Consider the following 25084-nt stretch of genomic DNA (forward strand, 5'->3'; position numbering starts at 1 on the left):
AAGATCTATTTTCCATGACTTCAGGTCACATGATGAATGTGAAACTATGACTATTGTTCTAGTCTATCATGATCCTGTGACAGTTCAAGATCTATTTTCCATGACTTCAGGTCACATGATGAATGTGAAACTATGACTATTGTTCTAGTCTATCATGATCCTGTGACAGTTCAAGATCTATTTTCCATGACTTCAGTTCGCATGATGAATGTGAAACTATGACTATTGTTCTAGTCTACCATGATCCTGTGACAGTTCAAATTATATTTCCCAAGACTTCAGCTCACACGATGAATGTGAAACTATGACTATTGTTCTAGTCTATCATGATCCTGTGACAGTTTAAATTCTATTTTCCATGACTTCAGCTCAAACGACGAATGTGAAACTATACTAGCCGCCATTAATAACGCAATTTCCTTTTGTCAAAATAATATACGTTCCGGTTGGACTTCGTTGACGCTATTCGTCAATGTACATGGTACATTATTTCAGCAGCATGTAAAGGTCGACTTCCGGCCTGTTCCCAACATAAGGGGAAGAACGCTAAAAACGCATTATCCGGTAAATCGCGCACACGCAACCACTTGGCGAAATAACACTTTGCACGTGCATTTCCTGATACCCGGGCACACTCAGAACACGCGGGTGGCAATGAGTATCTCACTCCTACACGATGCCTCGGTTGAACAACGCCGATCGGAATCAAGCCATTGGCTTGTTGAATGCCGGAAACTCGCAATTGCGGGTAGCACAACGGTTCCACGTCCACCCGTCAACCATTAATCGGCTCCTCAACCGATATCAGACGACAGGGACCGTCAATGACCGCCGTCGTTCGGGCACACCACGCGTAACGACCAATAGACAGGACCGGAACATACGGTTGCGGCACCTGCGCAATCGGTTTTTGACAGCCGCAAGCACTGCCAGGACTGAAGTGGGAACCAGGGGACGACTCATCAGCGCCCGAACTGTCCGGAGACGTCTTGCCGCAGCACGACTGCATTGCCACCGACCCTACCGTAGCCTTATCCTCCTGCACAGACATCGTCAAGCAAGACTCTTATGGGCCAGGAATGGTGGGCATTTGCGACCCAGGAGATGGCGAGATGTCATCTTCTCGGATGAATCGAGATTTAACGTGAGTGTCACGGACAGACGTCGTTGCATTTACCGCCGTCGTGGAGAACGTGTCGCGCAGGCCTGTGTTCTGGAGAGGGACCGCTACGGGGGCGGCGGAGTCATGGTTTGGGGCGCCATCAATGCTGACTTCCGGTCCGAACTCGTGGTGGTACAGGGAAACCTTAATGCGCAACACTACGTCGACAACATCCTGCGGCCGGTCCTCCTCCCATTGATGAGACGGCATGGCGGAAACACGCTCGTCTTTCAGCAAGACAACGCTCGGCCGCACACTGCCAGGCGTACACAGGCGTTTCTTCGTGCCCACCATGTCACTGTGTTGGACTGGCCAGCAGTTTCCCCGGACATGAACCCAATAGAGCACATGTGGGACGAGCTGGGACGTCGTGTTCAAAACCAACCGAATCCACCACAGAACTTCGCTGAGCTGCAGCAGGCATTGCAGCATCACTGGGCAGCCATCCTACGACGTGTGGTGAGGCGCCTGTGCATGTCCATGCCTAGGAGGCTGCAGGCGTGCATCGCAGCACATGGAGGTCACACGAAATACTGACCCCCATGACGTTGACATCGCCAGAGACGTTATGCGCGATTCACTGTTGGCGGCTGACAGTGCCAGTCAGATCGGCCAGTGGTTGGTCTCACTGGTGGTATCAGTTTCACTTTTGTGGGATCTCGCATAATAAAATAAACCATGATCATTTCCGAGATTGCGTTTTTATTGCCGCCTAGTATATAACTATCGTGATAGTCTACCATGATCCTGTGGCAGTTTAAGATCTATTTTCCATGACTTCAGCTCACACGACGAATGTGAAACTATAACTATCGTGATAGTCTATCATGATCCTGTGGCAGTTTAAGATCTATTTTCCGTAATTTCAGCTCAAACGATGAATGTCAAACTAGAACAGTTGTGTTAGTCTATGGCAGTTTAAGATCTTTACAAAATGGACCCTTATCAGACGTGTCAAACGAGAACAAGCTCACCAATTTCGAGTAAATGTATTGCAGGTCATGTTCAAATCTTTTATGATTTCTCTTCAATTTGGAACACGAGGATTGTTCGTGAACATTTCGGTTTCTAGTCAAAAACGATCGTGCCAGTTTCAGATAAATGTATGACTGACTGTTTGAATTTCATGTTTTCGATTAATATGAGTTATTTTATTTACCACTGAGCAGGCTTCAAGTACGTCTGTTGTCTGAATGTTAACGATTTCGTCTATTTGCCATAATTTGAAAACATGTCAAAGATACTGATCTTCAAACCAGAACTGTAGTAAAAGTTACATATAAATGTATGACAATTTAAGTTCCCATTTTCTATGAGTTGGGTTAATATGAAAAATTTCAACCATTTTCAATAATTTGAAAACACACTCAACATGGTTTTGTCGGGTTTTGTTCAAACCGAAACTATCATACCCATCTCAAAGAAAAACAAAACATGTTTGATCCTTTAAACGTGAAGCAGGAGTTCATTTTGCAACCAACTATCTTCATGTACGTCTGTGATGGACATATTAAACTCTTCGACCATGTTCGATATGGATAATAAAAAATGTCGTATTTCATCACTTCCAAGCGAACTAGCGATGAGACTAGACGTTGTTTCGTGTGCTCTCAACCTACCCCCCCCCCCCCCCCCCCCCCCCCCCACCTGGGGAGATTGATGGCTAGCTATGGCTTGCTGTTGGAATACCGCGTCGCGTACACCGGGTCACGGGCAACCGTGACCTTGGTGTACGGGGACGCGGTTTCGAACAAGAGGAAGAGGACAAGGAAGAAGAAACGTGCGCCAGGGACAGCTCAGGCGGGGACAAAGCTGGTGGCTCAACCGCCAGCGGCGGTCCCGTCTGCGTCGTTGCCCCCACCACGACCAATCCAGACGGAGCGGAAGGAGGCGACTCGTCAACCGACCGCACCGACCGTACAGAAGCGGAAAGAGGAGCATCTACCCAGTGCACCACGGCCTGCATCACCTGTTCTCGCCCGTCGCTCATCAGCGTCGAGACCCCCACCCACGGGGGACTCCGCGATGGCGACATTGGATGTTGGAGTTGCCAAGCGGAAGGCCGTGACCCCCCCCCCCCCCCCGGGGGACCAACCAGCCAAGACGCGGCCTTCTGCTTCTTCCAGGGACCAGCTCTCGAAGCAGAAGATCAAGAGTCAGTACGCCAAGTACGTGATCGGTGACGTCTCGGATCCCTACAAACTGCCAGGCGGGATCCAAGAGGAAGAATTGAAGACCTTCCCGGATGGCAACCAGATCGCCATCCACCCTGGGGATCTACGGGGAATCGGGCAGGTCCTGGTCATCACCTCGCGCCGGGATGGATTGTATAGACAAGGGATCCTCTACAAAGAGATGGACAATCACACCGTCCACAGGATCATCAAGATCATCGCCGGGGCCCAGTACCTCCCACTGGCCCAATGCCTATGGGCGCACGACTTCAGGAAGTTGGTGCCCCATTTCAACGACAGCTACACCATCTCGTCCCCGTAGACGCCAACCTTAACTAGGACAGGTAACCTCCTTTTTGGGCTTAGTTGGACTTTAAACATTTTTCGATCGAGCTTCCAAATTCTTATGTTTATTTTTTTATAAATAGTCCAACGCACTTTACTTTGGCGCCCGTTCAATTGCTCAAATCACCTTAAAACCTTTTCGGCCGAGCAGTCAAACTTATTTTTGGGTTTAAATTCTTAGTCCGGACATGATGTTAGGTGCAGTTATTCTCCGTAGACTTACGTTTTTCTAGTTAGATCCGAAGGAATCGAAATTCAGCCAGTCAGAACACGGCCCATTTTCGGTGTCTACTAGTCGGTCCGCGCAGTCGCTGGACGCTACTACATACGTATTCCAAATTCTGCCCACTTCAAACTCAATCCCCCCCCCCCCCCCGCCCCCGTCCTGGACTTAGTCACTGGCAAAGGCCAGAGATTATGCCCAGGACAGACATGCTTGAAACCTCAGTGGTATATGAGCATGTAAATAAATATTGGAATGGAATGGAACGTATTTCATAGTGGAACTAATGAATCACCAATTACACTTTATTTTAGTGTTAGAAGTAGATATTATTATTATTTACTCATTCGTGGAAGATCACATTGCTTCTATGTTGTTGAAATGGTCCTACTAGAGTCACCACATTGTTAATTATTGAATTTCATAAATGACTATGTGCACTGGAAAGAAACAGTTAGAACGCTCATCATTCCACATGGCTGGTGACATATGAACCTTTGCGAAAGTGCAAACACTGTTTCGAGAAAGATCTAGATTTTGTAAATGTACAAAACATACTGTTGTTATTATGCAATATATACTGACCACATTATTTGGCAATATCAAATTGTATGAACCCATGATGTTCACAACGTTTAACATGTTTGTAAACAAACAAACAAAAACTGCGAAAGAACAGTTAAAATACCACACAACTGAGTGCAGTAGATGTGGAACAAAACCCAGGATGTAACGCGTGGATTATTGAATGGCACAAGTGGAAAATAAGTGGCAAACAAGTGGCAAAAGACATATCACGTTTGCCTTACCGACATATAAATATTAAATATTGTGTTTATTCAGAACTACAGTATGAAAGTGAATATGACTTGAGAACGAGGAGCAAATTACTGACAACATTTCAGGTTTGTGTATGCGCACTAGCTAAACGTTTTGTGTTACAGAAAGCACTCAGAAATATTTGAAACAGAAGTTAAAAGTGTTTTGTTTTTGTTTTTTTAAATAACAAAACAAAAACAGAAACAGAAACACGCCACAATGTCTAATAACAGTAGCATTAATATGTTCAGTGTCGCCAACACCTCACCACTCCGCATTATTATTATGGCCATGAATGTTATTCTCATTCTTCTTATAACAGTTGGCAATTCTTTTACCATCATGGCAATCACGAGATTCCAAAACCTGCATCATCAAAGCAGCGTTATGATTGGAGCTCTAGCTATGGCAGACTTATCGATGGGCGTGGCTTATACTCCAGTGAAACTTTTTCGAACGCACGTGCCGTACCTCTTCAGATTGGAAATGCCATGTATGATAGCAATGTACATAGGACATTTTGCCTCTTTAGCGGCGATAATATTTATCTCATTACTGTCTTTGAAGAGGTTCTACGCAATACAGTTTCCTTTCCACTACCAAGCTCACGCAACCGTAAAAGTGGCAGTCATCGTCAATGTCGCTGTGTTTGTTTTCATTGCGTCTGCTCTGGTTCCTTTGGTCGCAGGCGCAGCAATGTGGTACGACGGAGTCAGCTGCTACGCTCCAACTCTCTATCCGAGTTTGTACACGCGATTTATCGTCGCTGTGGCTGCGATTCCACTGTTTCTGGGCTTTGTGGGCTTCATCAGAGTCTGCGTTGCTGAATTCAGATTCAGGAAGCAGGTTTTCGATCAGTCGGTTACCTCGTTGAAGAAGCAAGAATCCATCAGGTCGAAACTCATAATAACAGTATATCTCGTCTCGCTGTGCTTCTGGGTGCCTCATATGCTGTACTATTTGTACGACACCGTATCGAAGGCGGATCGAAACGTCTATCTCTTCAGAATTGTCAGCCTTGTGGATCTCCGGAGCTCTGCGGTGAACTGTTTTCTGTACGCCTGGAAGAACAGCAAGTTCAAGGCCGCGTACATTGAACTGTTGCGTCTTAAGCCCTCAACAGAAGTGATTCGCCCCTCCACCATTGACACCGTGTCACTTTCACATTCATTATAACATGGAAAGGAAGGGAAGATTTTTGTACATTTTAAACTATTGCAATTTGCTATTTAATATAATATGATAAATGTAGTTCGTGAGGTACAGCGAGTAAGCGACAGAAATGTCCAACTAATCAAACTATGACAAGAGATTGAATGTCATATTGACACACATTACAAATAGTATTAACGGAAGATCGATCGGATTTATAAATATATATTTTGCACTAGAAACACGCGAGGATCCAGGATTTTATTGGGGGGGGGGGGGGGGGGGTGCGCCTGACCTGGTAATAGGTTTCTGGAGAAGATTTTATTATTTTTTTTGCGGCGGGATTTATATTAGTCTGTTGAGCGCTCGCCTGAGGTGGATGCGGCGCAGAATCGAACCACCTCAGTGAATCCATGCAACTGATTGTGTTTTTTTTCTCGTTCCAACCAGTACACAGCAGCTGGTCAAAGACCAAAGTGCATATAAAAGATCCCTTGGTACTAATGGGAAAATGTATCGGGTTTCCTGAGGACTACGAGTCAATGAATAAACCAAATGTTTGACATTCTATAGCCGATGATTAATTAATCAATGTGCTCTAATGGTGTCGTTAAACAAAACAAACTTTTATTTTATTTTATTTGATTTGATTTGTTACCTCGGCGAAAAAAGGAGGGTCCTCTCTGCGCCCTCTGGTTTCGCGACTAAGACGCGACTGAGGTACGATATAATGTTGGTTCGATCCCCTCCACCCCTCCTCCTTGACATATACACATTTTCCCAGTGAAAACATGTGTCTAACGAATAGTATATCAAAAGCAGCGACATGTTGGTAAAGCGCTCGCCTTATGTCCATTTGGCTATTTCTCGTTCCAGCTAGTGCACCACGAATGGTATATAAAAGGCCGTGGTATGTGCTATCCTGTCTGTGTGATGGTGGATATATAAGACACCTTGCTACTAATGGAAAAATTTAGCATGTTTCCTCTCTAAGACTATATGTCAGCATTACCAAATGTTTCACATCCAATAGCCGATGATTAATAAATCAATGTGATCTAGTGGTGTCGTTAAACAAAACAAACTTTAATCCTGCTTGTAGCTTTTTTGTCTGCCGTTCTTTATTTTCCCGCCGTCTTTCTGTCTGTTGTCTGTCAGTCTGTTTATCTCTATGTCTGATATCTATCAGTTATATGTGTCTGTCTGTTATATGTCAGTCTGTTTATCTTTCTGTCTGTTATCTGTCTGTCTGTCTGTTATCCGTGTGTCTGTCTGTTGTCTGTCAGTCTGTTTGTCTGTCTAATATATGTCTGTTATATCTATCTGTCTGTCTGTTATCTGTCATTCTGTTTGTTTGTCTGTCTGTCTGTTATCTGTGTGTGTCTGTTGTCTGTCAGTCTGTCTGTATGCTTGTTATCTATGTGTGTGTGAGTCTGTCTGTCTGTCTGTTATATGTGTGTGTGTGTGTGTGTGTGTGTGTGTGTGTGTGTGTGTTGTCTGACAGTTTGTCTGATCATCTGCCCGCCTGCATATTATACATTTTATGTTCTATACAATTTCATTTACTTCGAATTTCGTTAACTCTATATGTTAGACATTAATTTAATTATAATTCATTACTTTGCTGACTAGTTTTTCATGAGTATAACATGATTAATTTATTTAATTATTCTGTGGTTTATTACTGAAAACAAAATCGATGTTTTTCTTTATTATCCACATAGTTCAAGATATTCATGGAAATATAATCAGTATGACCCACGTGTGTCATAATGACTTCACGTGCACCACGAATGACGTAATTTTGTGAAGCGACGTCATAACTTAATGTGGCTTCCTTGGGTTTACTCGTTTTGACGTGTGTGTGTGTGTGTGTGTGTCAACCAGATGTGAGCCTTGGCAACGGGGAGTGGAAAATTCCACGACGTTTGAAACGTGCCCATATACGGCGATGGTCATGAGTCATCCCAGAACGTGTTGAGACACGTCTTGACCTCGATAAAGCGAGGGGACGCTATGGATGGCGTGGGGTGTGACGTCACAAGACAAGACATTGCTGTACCCCACATTATGATCGGCCTCATTGGTGTAGTGGTTAAGACTGGTAGGTACTGGGTTCGTATCCGGGTATCAACTGATGTAAGGTATTCAGACTTTTCAGTAACCACTACCTCACACTATCCTGGACAGGTAGCCCCACAGTTTAAGTGCGTGCGTGCGTGTGTCCAGGATAGCGTGCTTAAACCTTAATGGACTATTGGTTTGGTGTTAGACCGGAGAATCTCTCTCACGCCTTCACTGTCCTAAATAGCCCCAGATAGCGTAACTGCGTGTGTCTAGGATAGCGTGCTTAAACCTTAATGGATTATTGGATTAGTGTTAGACCGGAGAATCTAAAACACTAAGTACTATCCCCACTGTCCTAGACAGCCCTAGATAACTGTGTGTGTGTGCCCAGTATAGCGTGATTGGATCTTAATTGGATAGAGGTACGGAACATAAATATAAACAAACAATATTCCTTGGTTTGAAACTTTATTTCACAAAGAAAACATTAGCCAGTTGCCACAGAGGCTATCAGATGTGTAGCTAGATCTTAAAATACAGAATATATGAAAGAATATATTATATCGTCTGCTAAATATGTTAATGAAGAACACACGTTCGCCTGATGGAAATATGATATCCTGAGCCGCAACAAATGTCGAAGCAAACGTTAACTTTCAAAGAAAGAAAAAAACAACGACAGTGGCGAATGTAGATACACTTAATCGGTAGTGGAAAAAAGGAATGTGCGTAACACGCCACCCCATTACTTTAAAAGCGGAAATGATTAAAATAAAAGAAAGAAATGTGTATTAAGGGGAACAAAGGAATGTGCGACTTACTGAATACATATCTTTGATGTACGTTTTTTATGCGAACGTCTGTCGCGCGCACGCTGGGGGTGTTTATTTAGCAAATATCATTGGGCAATCTGTGTAACTGTGATCTGGTGTGGAAACGAATATCTGTGGTTTCCCGAGGCCATTGGCTTGTTTAATGAAAGACGTTATATACTTACTGAAAGTAGCAATCTGAATTTAGATAATGATAGCTTTTATTTTATGGATTCGTGTACCTTAATAATTATTGCTTATAAAAATGGATAATTATAAAAAAATTTTTTTTTATAAATGATTGTACAGTGAATGTTTCTATCGAAAGTGCACTGATTTATCAAGTATGTGCAGAAAAGCACTTGAATTATCTGTAATAATAATTAAGTTACTTCTTTTTCTTTCTTTCTTTCTTTGTTTATTAGATAAACAAGAAATTGCATAGGGCAACTAGCCTTTAACATAGAAATATTAGTTTAACACACGCGATATCATTCCACACGGAGCTGGTAGTTCCAGCAAGAAAACATAATCCGATCTCCCTGTGGTTTCGAGTTTTAAAGTTGTTTTTAGTTAAGTCGTAACGTATTGAGATAAGAGAGAGAGGAAGTCGGCAACTATTGGATACACCCCCCTCTAACTGTTAAACACACAGAGAGAAATGATATGCCACACATGCTTAATCCATCAGTGTAACTCGACGTACCACGTGTCGATCAAAGGGAAATAGCTGTATTTTAAAAAATAGTGTTCGAGTAATTACCCCTTAACATGAACAGATACATAATAGAAAGAAGGGAAAGAAAGGAATGTGTGTGAGACACCCCAGCCCATTGCTTTCAAAACAAACACGATTAATAAAAGAAAGGAATGTGTAGACGCCTTAATCGGTAGGGGAAGAAGGGAATGTTTGTAACACCCCAGCCCATTGTTTTGAAGAAAGAACTCGTGAATTGCAACGCAACGCTCCAAACTCACCTATGATCAAGGGAAATAACTGCACATAGTACTTCCCTAGAGCACTACCCTTTACAGGGTCTTATAATATAAATTTTACCAAATGGATAAATACAGTGGTCCATCTAGGTTCGACCCCGTCGGTGGTCCAATAGGCTATATCCAATCAGTGCACTATGACTGGTATGACAAGAGCCGTGGGATGTGCCATCATAGCGGGTAGCGGTAGAGACTGACATCCAATCACAAATCTAGTCATGGAGTAAAACATACAAAAAACAAACGCAATGGTTTGGTTTTTTAATTTTATTTCACTGCACATATATAAAATGGACACACATTGGGATACATCGAGAGGCCTTAAGGACGACAACTACACAAATATAAAATGGACACACATTGGGTTACATCGAGAGGCCTTAAGGGCGACAACTACCCATATATAAAGTGGACACACATTGGGTTACATCGAGAGGCCTTAAGGGCGACAACTACCCATATATAAAGTGGACACACATTGGGTTACATCGAGAGGCCTTAAGGACGACAACCACACAAATATAAAGTGGACACACATTGGGTTACATCGAGAGGCCTTAAGGGCGACAACTACACAAAGATAAAATGGACACACATTGAGTTACATCGAGAGGCCTTAAGGGCGACAACTACACATATATAAAGTGGACACACATTGGGTTACATCGAGAGGCCTTAAGGGCGACAACTACACATATATAAAGTGGACACACATTGGGTTACATCGAGAGGCCTTAAGGGCGACAACTACACAAATATAAAATGGACACACATTGGGTTACATCGAGAGGCCTTAAGGATGACAACTACACAAATATAAAATGGACACACATTGGGTTACATCGAACAAATTTCACTCGAGCAACCATTTTGATCGTATCAGAGCCAGTTGATGCGTTGAGGAGGCGGGTGGATTTTACCATCCCTTAGCAGTTTGTACAAGAAAAATGTTTTTCCACACAACGTAGGTCCCGACACGATCATGGTGAACGGATGTAACAATCTTAGGGGCTGCTGCTGTTGCTGCTGTTGCTTCTGCTGTTCCTGTTGCTGCTGCTTTTGTTGTTGCTGCTGCTGCTGATGTTGCTGTTGCTGTTGTTGCTGCTGCTGCTGCTGCTGCTGCTGCTGCTGCTGAGAAGGTTTATTTTCAGATTCCAAGAGTCCATGTTTATTTCGTACGTGACGAGTTAGGTCGTGGGTGCAAACATTTTTTTTTTCGCCAGTGTGACACTGATTCATGATGTTGACTGTTGAAATCTTCCACGTGAAATGACGATGTTGAAACTGCCACGTCCCCTTTTATAATGTTCTCAGAAATGCTTGTGCCATTTTTTACCCATGCCAGTCTGCTCCATGCCACTCTGTTCTCGTTTCCATTTCTGCTCGGCCTTGGCTTGCTCTACCACCTGTTGCGTTGGGGAGACCTTAGACTTTAGGTGTCTGGGGCTTGTTCTGTTCTTCTTTTTCTTTTTTCCAAGTGGGATCGTAGAGTTCTAGACATCGATCCACACTGTACATCATCTGACTTTTTCCACCACGTTGCACTGGAAAATGTGGCTGAAGTTTGCCTTGGGCTTGCAACTTGTAAAAGCGGGTCCACTTGTCCGCGTCGGGAACATACAGCTTGTACTGGTTAGACATGTTGCGCCTCTGAACGTTCTACCTCAAATGACGATGTTACCTATTACCCTTTTATTTATACCCTCTATAATTTCGAGCATGCGCACAAAGATTACATTTTGTGTGATACGTATGACCCATGCCCCCATCCCAAAGCATAACTCATGCATGGCTCAGGGCATGACGCCACACCCAACGCCGTCCATAGCGTCCCCACGCTATCCCGAGGTCAAGACGTGTCGGAACACTTTCCGACTCATGGTGTTCCCACGCCATGACCGTATATGGGCACGTTTCAAACGTCATGGAATTTTCCACTCCCCATTGCTGAGGCTAACTCATGCACGGCTCAGGGCAACCGGTCTAACAATAGTCCAATAGTCCATTAAGGTTTAAGTACGCTATCCTGGACACAGGCATGCGCGCACTTAAAATGTGGAGCTACCTGTCCAGGACAGTGGGAGATAGTGGTTAGTGAAACGTCTGAATACCTTACAACAGTTGATACCCGGATACGAACCCAGTACCTACCAGTCATAACCACTACACCAATGGGGCCGATCATAATGTGGGGTACAACAATGTCTCGGGCATGACGTCACACCCCACGAAATTCATAGCGTCCCCACGCTATCTCGAGGTCAAGACGTGTCTGAACATGTTCTGACTCATGGTGTTCTCACTTTTGGGTTGCCAGTGTAAAGAAAAATATCGCAGCAAAATCTAACAATTGTTTGTAAACATTTACATTGTTTATAGTTTAACTTATTTGAATAAAACAAGATCGGTAGGTATATTAATGTCTTGAATGTGTCACAGATTACTGGTAGCCACATATTATTTAGTGAAATGTTGCATGTGAAAGCATACGAAAAGAAGAGAATTGTGGATCCGTTTCTTTTGTTTTCCTACGATCGCAAGTGTTCTGTTATATATTCATATTTTTACCCACCGTGGCGAAGTTGCATGCATAGCCACAGAACCGATGTCTGCCCCGTAGTAATTACTATATGATATTTGAAATATCTTTAAAATGAATACATAAACTACATAACAAGTAAGACAAATTACATACATAGCTTCAGTTTACTCGATTGTCAAAAACATTTTCATTGGTCGGCTATTGACAAACACAGCCAATAGACAAAGGTCTAAGTAATAACACACAACTGTAGATAATACCGAGTTCAGGTTGAAATGGAGAATGCAGTATGATAAACTCGGATTAATAAACTCAGGATTTAAAAATATAGAAAATTTAAAATATATTTATAAATGGTTGCTGTCAAAAAAGATAATGTTAGCGAATTTGGAAAAAGTTCCGGATATTTGGCATTAATTCCGGAATTAAGAATATGGGTTAAACATTCCGGATTTTTCGGAAAATTCCGGAAAGTTGGTCGTCCTGTTGTTGGAAAACAGTTCATTTTGCTGCATAGTAAATTCAGGACTTGTTGTGTTCATTTCTCTATCAAAAGTTGGCTGTACCTCGAACTTTGACCTAACCGGAAGTTATTTGCTTTGGTACTACTTACAGAGTGAAACAAGAATCTGTGATGTTCAAATGGGAAATACCCTTAAATATAGACTAGAGGCGGGATTTAGCTCAGTCGGTTGAGCGCATGCTTGAGGTGTTTGCATCGCAGGGTCGATCCACCATTCAGCTGAATGTTTTTTCTCGTTCCACCCAGTATACCACAACTGGTCAAAGGCTGTGGTATGTGCTTTCCTGTCTGTAGGAAATCGCATATAAAAGATCCCTTGCTGCATTGAGAAAAAATGTATCGGGTTTCCTCTGATGACTACGTGTCAGCATTACCAAACGTTTGACATCCAATAGCCGATGATTAATTAATGTGCTCAAGTGGTACCGTTAAACAATTTTGTTTTAATATAGATTAGATCTCATCTCCAATATTGCTACTCCTAAGAGATACATGCGCTTATAAAAACATAACACATGTCGTGGTATTAGAAACACAAGGGGGACCAGAAATAATAGAATCTAAGTCATGTCTGATTTTAGTTACCCCCAAAAATCCTACTCGGGCAATTTTTTAAAATATTTCTTTTTAATCAATAAAAATACTTCCGTTAATAAACTTCTCTATATTTAACAACACGTCGTGTCCTCGGTGACGTGCACTTGTTTTTAAATTTAACTGTTTAACGACACCACTAGAGCACATCGATTTATTAATCATCGGCTATTGGGTGTCAAACATTTGGTAAATGTGACATAAAGTCTTAGAGAGGAAACCAGCTACATTTTTCCTTTCGTAGCAAGGGGTCTTTTATATGAACCATCCCACAGACAGGATAACACATACTATGGTCTTTGATATACCAGTCGTGATGCATTGGCTGAAATGAGAAATATCCCAATGGGCACATCGACGGGGATCGATCCCAAACCGACGCGCTTCATGAAGGTGCTTTACCACTGGGCTACATCCCTTCCTCCGATTCTATTTTAAAGACACAAGACGAAATTTTATATATATATTTACGGTTCCGCCCACTTCATTCGTGTGATCGACTGTGGAACATATGTCTGCGTTTGTTTTTAATCTCACCAAGTACGAGATATGTAGTGAACACTCACCGCGTCTTATAGCCAATATACCGTTAGATATTGGACATAATTCAAGCAAATGAATCTGTAGAGAGTGAGTGTCATTTCATTCCACATGCCTCATTCATTTTTGATCACACCATGTGATGTGTTGTGTAGCGGAGACACGCCTCTTCTAATACCCAATACACTGTTAGATATTGGACACAATTCATGCGACTGAATATGTAGAGAGTGAGTGTTATTTCATTCCACTGTCGTTGATTTTTGATCACACCATGTGATGTGTTGTGTAGTGAAGGCACGCCGCTTCTAATAACAGATACACTGTTATATATTGGACACAATTCAAGCGACTGAATCTGTAGACAGTGAGTGTTATTTCATTCCACTGTCGTTGATGTTTGATCACACCATGTGATGTGTTGTGTAGTGGAGACACACCGCTTCTAATAACAGATACACTGTTAAATACTGGACATAATTCAAACCAATGAATCTGTAGACAGTGAGTGTTATTTCATTCCACTGTCCTCTTTCATTTTTTATCACACCATGCGATGTGTTGTGTAGTGGAGACACGCCGCTTCTAATAACCAGTATACTGTTAGATATTGTAGACAGTGAGTGTTATTTCATTCTAATGTGTCATCTACGTTTTCTGCAGTGAAGACCAACCGCTTCTGGTAACAAATATAATGTTAAATATTGGAAACGATTCAACCCAATGGATCTGCAGTAGACAGTGATTTTTATTCATTCCATGATGACTGTTATTTCATTCCAGTGTGACTGTTATTTCATTCCAGTGTGACTGTTATTTCATTCCAGGGTGACTTTTATTTCATTCTAGTGCCATCGTTGAATTCTAATCACACCATGTACGAGTTCTGTAGTGAACACAAACCGCTTCTAATAACAAATATACTGTTAGATATTGGACACAATTTAAGCCAATGAATCTGTAAAGAGTGAGTATTATTTCATTTTAGAACATGTGTTCTCGTTGATTTTTAATCACATCATGTCATGTGATATGCAGTGAAGACCAACGGCTTCTAATAACAAATATACTGTTAGATATTGGAGACAGTACAATCCAATGAATCTGTAGATTGTGCAATACAAGAGTGACTGCCATTTCATTCCAATGTGATAGTTGATTTTTAATCACACCATATATGTGTTATATAGTGAAGACACGCCGCTTCTAATAACGAATTTACTGTTATATATACGAGACATTTGCGGCCAATGATCTCCATATAATAAGAAGGAAGGAAACGTAACCATTTGTCAAGCAAAGGGGGTTTGATCTGCAAAACTGTATACATAGGAAATTTGTGTAGGCCAAAGACGTCCATTTATTTTCTAGATAACCGTTTTGATATATTGTACATGTGCTGATATTTTATTGTTCAGACCGACCCTGTTGTGTGAAGTTCTAGTCCAATGGATATATGACAAATTCATTTCCATTTGAATTCATACGAAAACACTAGGGGTTATTTAACGGGATTATTTTCCAAACCCAAAACTAGGATACTAGCTACAGTTATATGTAGACGTATACCAGTTGCAGCTAATGTATTCCTGATTCTAAATAACAGGAACGATATAATTGTTCAAAAAACAGCTTTCGATGTAAATGTGAAGATGCTTACATCCATCTTGTCATAATTGCAATCCTGGAACTATCATATCAGATTTGAGTGGATGCATACTGGGTTTTTTAAATTATAAATGTAGTTGTATTGCTCATCATTTAGTTATTTGGCGACAAGCACTGGATGTTCTTGTTCCTAGAGATACCGTTATACTTTTAGCTCATTTTTGAACTAGTTAATTTAGTTAAATTATTAACATTTTTCTACTCAGGTGACTTTCAAAATTCCAGAAGCCTTTCTAAAGTGGAAAGGTTGTTTTACAAAACGACTTAATTTAGTGGCAAATACCTGTTAAAAGGAATATAGTTTCTGGCTGCTGTTGACTTTCAAAACACCAAAAGTATTTCTAAATCTTGAAAGTTGTTTTTCATATATATAAAAAAAGGGAAAAACAGAAATTTTCATTGAATCTAGCAACTGACTGAAAGACGCAAATCAAAATCTAAATAAAAAGAACCCAATGCTTGTGGAAAATAATAAGTACAAAATTTGAGTTTACTATACCACAAGATTTAAAATATCCAAGATATATATATATATTTTTTTTTGCAATATAGCAAGCAGAAGTTTGAAACGGTAAAAAGTAAATCGGGCTTAGAAGAGAGGAAGACAACCAGATTAAAAAGTTTGTCGGAATATTTTAACGCAACGAAATAAAACCAAGAGAAGACAAACCAAACGGGTGGACACGGAACACTTGCCAAAGAGTGTGTGGTAGAACATTTCATTGTTTCCGTGTTACATCAACACCAATACATTACTTTATATACTTATCTATTATAGGTCCTATGGAGAGTATTGTCATGTAACGACCATGACCCGCAAGTCCAAGGTTGTGTAAGTGAAGATAAACGTTTCATGTAAGACGAAATATCTTAAGATATTTTAAACAGAATTTAAGTTTGTGAAAAGGGGGAAACACCCACGTATATTATGAATAATAATAACAGTAACATCAGCGTTTATACTTCTGCGAACACTTCACCGTTGCACATAGTTATTACAGTTCTGAACGTCCTACTTATTTTCCTTATAACGTTTGGTAATTCTTTGACCATTCGTGCAATCATTAAATTTCGAAGTTTGCATCATCAAAGCAGCATTATGATTGGAGCTCTAGCTGTGGCAGATTTATTTATGGGTGCGCCTTATACTTCAATCAAACTTCTTCGGACGCATATGCCGTACATCTTCAAATTGGAAATACCCTGTTTACTATTCATGTACATAGCACATTTTGCCTCTATAGCAGCGGTAACATTTCTGTCATTACTATCTATAGAGAGGTTCTACGCAGTACAGTTTCCTTTTCACTACCACGCTCATGCAACCGTTAAAATGGCAGTCATTTTCAATACTGCTGTGTTCATTTTCATTGCGTCTTCTCTGGTTCCTTTGGTTGCAGGCGCAGCGATGTGGTACGAAGGAGCCAGTTGCTACGCCCCAATTCTCTATCCGAGTTTCTACACGCGATTTGTGGTCGCCATGGCCGTTGTTCCACTGTTTCTGGGACTTGTGGCTTTCATCAGAGTCTGCGTGACAGAATTCAGATTCAGGAGGCAGGTTTTTGATCAGTCGGTTGCCTCGTTTAGGAAGCAGGAATCCATCAGGACGAAGCTCATCATGACAGCATACGTAATCTCACTGTGCTTCTGGGTACCTCATATATTGTACTACTTGTATGACACCATATCAAAGGCGGATAGAAACATATATATCTATAGAATTGTGACCCTTCTTGATCTCGTGAGCTCCGGGGTTAACTGTTTTCTCTATGCCTGGAAGAACAGCAAGTTCAAGGCCGCATACAAAGAACTATTATGTCTTAAACGTCCCGAAGATGCGGCCAATTCGCCCACCCCTGAAACCATGTCACACAGTATGTAGTACAACACGTCTGGTTGAAACATTGGACAAAAATTTTTTTTTTTTTACAAGTAACTATTTGCATATTTGCTGGTATTGTGACATGTCTGGCACTCTTTATGACACACTCCACTTATTTGCCTAAAGCACTCAAAAATTAAACCTGTTCTATGTAAAAAAGTGTGGTAGACGCATCTTAAGAGCGAAATTGGGAAATGTTGCTGATAGTTAGTTAGCATTTGTATCAGTGCTCCAACTTCGGAGTTCTGGAGATGGACTAGTTCATATTCAGTCGAAACATCAAGATGTTTCAACAAATATGACTTTTTTTTCTTGTTTATAGGTTGTAAGCATCTGGGAGAAAGTGGATAGATTTTAATTCTATAATAGAAGAACACAACAGAATCTCTATATTTCACTGTGAAGCTTATCAAAGACGTTTGTTTTTGTAAAGCTTTCTCTGAAGCATCCATGCAGTCTTGTGTGTTTAATAGAATCCATTCAGGAGACTTCTCTGTGAAGGGGTTATTATTTAAGTCTTGCTAACTGGCTCATTCAAATGTAGAATATATTGCTGGAAGGCCTTCTGGGATGAAATACCTTCCTGGTGATTAGTTATCTCCTGGAAGGCATCTGGTTTCAAACTCTGATCCAATAAAATGTTTTTTAAAAAGCCACAAAATCTCATTTTGCAGGTTTTGAACCGTCTGCACTGATTCGAATGTTATTTGACAGTCTAGCGTCCTATCCACTCGCCCACTGTGATTTGGATATTCACTTAAACTAATTATTCAACCTTTACTCTAAACGTGTTGGGTTTCTTCTTGACGTGTTTGACCATCTGCAATTGCAGAGAAATGGTTAAATGTCTCTGTCAAGGGGTTAGCTATTTAAGTCTTGCTGACTCTTTTACACGTAGATCTTAGGAAACCAACTAAAGTAAATGTAAATGCAAAGATGAGTCTTTCAACGGGTTAGTTATCTCCGGGAGAAGGCATCTCGTTTCAAACTAAACTCTCAAATCCGTGGCACGGATAGTCACAAGAGACAAGGACCTGTCACTGTTGGAGAGTCAAGGACTGGGTTGTGGGGGTGGACAGTGAAAGAAGTTGAAAGATAGGAGGAGTTGTCAGATCGGGAAGAAAGGAGATGGAATTCAAAAAAAAAGAGAAAGGAAAGGGGGCAGTGGGATAAAAACGAAATCTAAATCCTCTCCTAAACAGTGATAATACAGTTGTAACACGTTATCTTAATACTGAAGAAATCCATTTCCATCTTCCAGCCCTGATATGTATCTATAGTTTCAGAAGAGACATGCTCATCCTTTAATAACATTTCTATCACAAACCCGTCACTTAAAGGAACATGCATGGTATATCGTATGTGTAACATGGGCCAGACAGGCCTACCAATTAAATGAGAAAGTATCAATCCATCCTGAACCTCCTAAGATGTTACGTAGGGTATTCCATGACCATTTCTTTTCATATGAAGACCGCCAACATAATGATGGATTTATTTACACTGTCCACTCAGACATATGCCACAGAGAAGGCAATCACATGACAAAACAGGAATCTGTTAAGGATTCAAAAGTCTGTAACGTTCTTTACAGAAACCATGCCATGTTTCAGCATTGCCCAAACATTTATCTTCTCAAGAAACAATGGTAAAAAAACAAGTATTATTTTGATTTATAAGCTGTGTAATTAATATTATAAATGCCTAAACACTGATTAGAAATAATTAAATATTGATTCAAGGTTAAATATAATCTGCTGGAAAATATTTATTTCATATCTTTTCCAATACCTTGTTGTCTAACCCGTGATACAGCATCAATGGTAAAGTGAGGATATTATCCACATATCATATTCTGTAGCAAATCTTCGTCTTCTTCTTTTCGTTCGCTTGTTAGTAACAGCTATTGATTCATGGTATTGTGGTCAATTAGAGTGCGCCGTGCGGCCCAATATCTCTGACTTCAGCACTCGAGGTTTCTGTTAGGGTTACCTCAACCTTAGTCAATAGCAGTCTACCCTCTACCCATTGACCAGTCCAGCTTGGGTGTCCCTAACAGAAGCCAAAGCTCCTGCTGCCATAGCTCTCTGGGTCACTGATACATACAAGCTCCCTCACCATGTCAAGGAATGGACTATGAAGGGGGATAGCAAATCATTTTATTAATTTAGTGAGATAGTAAGTGTAAATCTGTTCAGTATAATATTGGTGTTGTTAGGAACTATTTCCTTGTACCTTGTGAACCTGTTTACATACAGGTTGCTAAGGTTAGATATGTCAGTGCATAATGTTTGTAAACAACAATATAAATAATGCTGGTTTTAGTTGTTGTTTTTCTCGAAATCATTTTCAATTTATGTTTAATTTAGAGCACAAATGCAATTGTGTAATGAGAGTCTCATGTTTATGCACATTAGAATTTGTTTGTACTAATAGTTTGAATTCCCAATGTTGGTTTTTTTTATCAAAGGCTTTTTCAATTTATGTTGAAATGCAATTGTGTAATGAGAATCTCATGTTTATGCACATTAGAATTTGTTCGTATTATTAGCTTGAATTCTCAATACATTTGTCATATACCTTTTTGTGTGTAGTAAATAACGTTGTATTTATGAATGTACTTAATGTTTTTCCAGTGAAATTGTTTTTACACTAAATTTAGAGTTTAAAAGCAATCAAGAGATACTATTATCCTGTTCATTTATTTAGACCCAAAGTTTTTTGCAAATGTTACGTTTATGTCCTATTCGATATTTGTTTTCTTTGCATTTACATGAAAACAAACCCAAACCCCGACAGGTTTTATATATAAATCATCATATAAAATGCACGAAGTTGACTTAATTCCACTTTTTAAAAATCTCTGTGTCTTTTGAATGCACGTTATTTCTCCTATAAATAACTAATGTCATTTGCATATCAAAACATTGGGATCTGAGGCTACGTGAAGGCCATTATAGCTTGTTTCACTAAATCAAGGTTATTATTGTTTTGCAGTGTGTAACAGCATTGTCTAATCTTTCCGTTAAACATAGATGTAAACAAACAGAACATGTAACCCTTTCTTGTAGGTGCATTATATTTAATAAATTTAGCTAATGTATTATGTATTTTTATTTTATTATATCAATTATATATTAGCATACCATACCTAACCTAACACAACTGAGGTGTAGCACAGTAATAAACACAAATCACCTCACACACCGCAGGAATGTGCTTTCCAAATTTATAAATAAATTTAAGGCAGGGCCGGACCCAGAAGACCAGGGGGGGGGGGGGGGGGGGATAAAATGTCAAAGGCCACCAACATCAAATAATAATAAAAAATTTTTTAATTTGCCTCTAAATTGGGAACTCATACGTATATATATATATATATATATATATATATATATATATATATATATATATATATATATATTTAGGGTGGTGCTAGGGGCTGGGGTTTGGGGGTTGGGTGTTACATTTGTAATGCGAAAAACCAAAGGACTATTGTTCGGACTCGTATGGGTTCAATCACTTTTTCATCCCGCAGACACAGCCCGGAATGTTCAAAATACGATAGCATTGCTTGGTCAATAACATCATTATTTCGATCTATGTCTGCACGTGCTATTGTAGCAATGTGTAAACCACGTAAAATACAAGTTAGGTAGGGTATATAAATTCATTGAAAATGTATTAGTCGACATTCTTGTTATTGTTATTTGAGGAAAAATATGGGTAAATCGAAAAACACTTGAGTTGATGTAAAATCGTGTATTAAGAACGTTTTCGGTTATTTTGAAGATGAATATCAGCGCGGTAGACCTAGGTATGCTTCTTATCGAACTGTCGATCGAGTTGCCGCTGCACTTAAAGTTTCGGTTTCAACAGTAAAAAGAACTGTGAAAAATCTAAGCTCTACGAATCCAAGCACAGAAATCACTGTTAAAAAACGCGACCGAAAACTCATCGATTTATTTCATAAAGATGTTATTAGACGACGAGTATACAGATTTTATAGAGAGGGCGAATTACCTACATTACATAAGATTAACGTGGCTTTAAGGGAGGAATGTGGAATCAACATATCCATATAAACTTTACGAAGAACACTCCATGACCTCGATTTTAAATACCAACATATGACTACAACCGGAAAAGTTATTTTTGAGGACGCCAATATATCAGACAGGAGACTGTCCTATCTCCATGAAATATCCAGTTTACGAGAACAGGGGTATTTAATAGTGTATCAAGATGAGACCTGGGTGAATGTCAACCACACAACATCCCACCACTGGACAGATATCCACCCGAGCACAAGTACCGCCAATCACCTGCCGAAATCAGACGCTGCTGATCGAGTTCCTAAACTCTGTTCGGTGACTGGGAAGGGAAAAAGACTTATTATTTGTCATGCTGGCTGTGATAAATATGGATTGATAGATGGCTGTGAATTGATCTTTGAGGCTAAAAAAACAGACGGAGACTATCATGGTGAGATGAATCATGAAAATGTCATCAAATGGTTTGAAGAACAACGTATGCCTTCTCTACCAGAACCTTCTGTTATCGTCATGGATAACGCAAGCTACCACAACAAATTAACTGAGATTACACTATGTTCTGCACTAAACGCTAAAAAGGAAGAAATTCAGTCGTGGCTACGAAACAAAAATATACCTTTTGAGAGTAACATGACAAAGCCAGTTCTTTATGAACTTGTGAAAAGTAACAAATGTGCAAAGCAATTTGTTACTGATGATATTGCTGAACGCCATGGGCACTTGTGTCTAAGACTGCCGCCAAGACATTCTGAACTCAATCCGATAGAACTGATCTGGAGTCAAGTCAAAGGGCACATAGCTCATCATAATGATGGTAAAATGACCACGGTGCGGAGAGAACTTGCACATGCATTGAACTCTGTCACACCTACACACTTCTCTGACGCAGTTAAACATGTAATAAAGATCGAAGAAGATTTTAGAAAACAAAATAGTTTTATAAGAAATAAAATACCCCCTGTGATAGTCCCCCTTAACGAAGATAGTGATGAAGAAATGAGTTCCTCGACTGATTAAGTTATTTCTCCATACCCATCAGGAGTATTACTTTAATGTATGCATGAACTCTTTAACACCAAAAACAATTTATTTCCATATCATTCACTATCAAACAACCTAACAACCTATAAACTAATCGACTAGAAATGCATTTAGACTACACATACATACGAGAGAAATGTTTATTTAACGACACACTCAACGCATTTGATATACGTTTATGTGGCGTCAGACAAAACGGTTAAGGAGCATTATGACAGTGAGAAAGAAACTCGCTACCGCCACATGGGCCACTGTTTCCAATAAGCAATTTTGATAAGCAATAAGGGACGTTTTATATGCACCATCCCATAGACAGGATAGCACATACCACAGCCTTTATACATCAGTTGTGGTGCACATGCTGGAACTAGACACAACCCAATGGGTCCACCACGTGGGATCGATCAGTCGACCTACCATGAGCGAACGCTTTACCTCTGAGCTACGTCCCGCTCTATATACAAAAGAAGCCTTAAGTGGGGTTGGGGTTGTGCAGAGGGTCACACCCCCACCAATCGCATGCATACCATATTCTTCTCTCTCTCTCCCTATAACCATATAACCATAGATTAAAATATGTTGAGTGCGTCGTTACATAAATGACGTCTCTCTCTCTCTCTCTCTCTCTCTCTCTCTCTCTCTCTCTCTCTCTCTCTCTCTCTCTCTCTCTCTCTCTCTCTGTCTGTCTGTCTCTCCCTTCAGGGCGCGCGCTTGTGTATTCCACAATATAATTATAATATTTGATACATTTTTTTTTTTCAAACTGAGGTTTTGTCACTTGAACTCCTGAGTTTGCTGCAATTTTTAAGATGTTATCGACCAACAGAGACTTTTTAAAGGGACACTCCTGAGTTTGCTGCAATTTTAAAGATGTTATCGACCAACAGAGACTTTTTAAGGGACATTCCTGAGTTTGCTGCATTGTTAAAGATGTTATCGATCAACTGAGACTTTTTAAAGGGACATTCCTGAGTTTGCTGCAATTTTTAAGATGTTATCGACCAACAGAGACTTTTTAAAGGGACACTCCTGAGTTTGCTGCAATTTTTAAGATGTTATCCACTAACAGAGACTTTTTAACGATTGTAATTACATATCAAACATATTTTTCTGCATAAAATATTAGTGGCTGTATATTAAACGTCTTTCTGATCGTTCTAATATATGTACTTGGGTAAATTTCATTTTATTTCCCAAAATATTGTTTTTTCGTACGTACGAAATTATTTGAAGTCAAAATCCAGTTTGGGTTTCTTACAAATATTAAGACGACCAGAAACACATTGAATATACAGAAACTGATATTCTAAACAAGAAAATATATTAAATATGTAAGTTTAATCGTAGAAATATTTTATTAGTCGGAAATATCTTACAATGCAGCAAACTCAGGAATGTCCCTTTAAAATCTACTCACAAAAACATTATTGGAATGATATTATGGTGCCATTCAGTTTAGTACAAAATGTCACACAATATCCTCATACTATCACCAATATAAGGACCTGGCATGGAACCAGTTTGATCTTCATTAATAAGAAAATGAAGTACTCCTTTAATTCGTTCAGATATTTACGCAATTGCTAATTTATAGACATTTAGAAGTGATATCGGTCGCCAGTTACTAGGAAAGCGTTTCGATTTATCACCTTTAGATTTACAATTTTTTATTGCCAGTTTTTTAGTCACAGATAATTCACCACTGATAAAGGCATAATGAGAACAAAATAGCCTATATCTTTCCAAAATCATTTGAATACTTCTACCGAGACAAGAAACCTGGCCGTATCCGGTGGACCTAAAAGAGAAACTTTGGGGACCGACGTCGTCCCTTCGACGGACAGCAGACTTCCTGGTAAGAACAGGACTGGAAGTCTGAGCATGGCCTTGGGAACGCAGAAGAAGATTACTTCTACCGAAAAGCCGCCTGATGTTGGATTTTTGTTATTCTTTGAACGCTTCAAACCATTTCATACTTCATCATAGGTTAATAAACCTTTCAAAATAGCTTGTTATTTACTTAAAGGGACATTCCTGAGTTTGCTGCTATTTTTAAAGGGACATTCCTGAGTATGCTGCTGTTTTTAAGATGTTTTCGACTAACAGAGACTTTTTAACGATTGTAATTACATATCAAATATATTTTTCTGCATAAAATATTAGTGACTGTATATTAAACGTGTTTCTGATCGTTCTAATATTTGTATTAGGTTAAATTTCATTTTATTTCCTAAAAAAATTTTTTTTTAATAATTAATGGTTTCAAAATGTAATTGGTCGCTGTTTTTCTAAGGATTCAATTTCTTTTAGTAACTTGTTTTCCTGTTTACTGGATTTGTTCTCAAATAGGATGAATAGGAAATTGTCTTGCCTGATATATCCATAATTAAAAATTCTAAAAACAAAATAAAAAAATGATCATCTATTTAAAAACCAATTTCCTTTAGGGGGATATTATCGATTGCTTCCATGTTGTAGACTAATATTGT

The 25084-nt window shown here is 39.8% G+C and overlaps 2 protein-coding genes across 2 annotated transcripts in view; one reads left to right on the plus strand and one right to left on the minus strand.

Moving 5' to 3' along the window:
- Positions 1–756: 756 nt before the first annotated feature.
- The window catches only part of LOC121385305, a 250701-nt gene continuing 226373 nt past the window's right edge, over positions 757–25084 (minus strand). The window contains exon 2 of the mRNA XM_041515928.1: positions 757–1667. Coding sequence (XP_041371862.1) covers positions 1067–1594 — 528 coding nt within the window. The 5' untranslated portion in view covers positions 1595–1667 and the 3' untranslated portion in view covers positions 757–1066. The remainder of the gene's footprint in view (positions 1668–25084) is intronic.
- LOC121385515 (beta-2 adrenergic receptor-like) lies at positions 5066–5899 on the plus strand. The gene has a single exon (XM_041516220.1). It carries the CDS (start codon positions 5066–5068, stop codon positions 5897–5899), a length of 834 nt encoding a protein of 277 aa, XP_041372154.1.

Source organism: Gigantopelta aegis, chromosome 11, assembly GCF_016097555.1.
Source record: "Gigantopelta aegis isolate Gae_Host chromosome 11, Gae_host_genome, whole genome shotgun sequence".
Classification (NCBI taxonomy): Eukaryota; Metazoa; Mollusca; class Gastropoda; order Neomphalida; family Peltospiridae; genus Gigantopelta; species Gigantopelta aegis.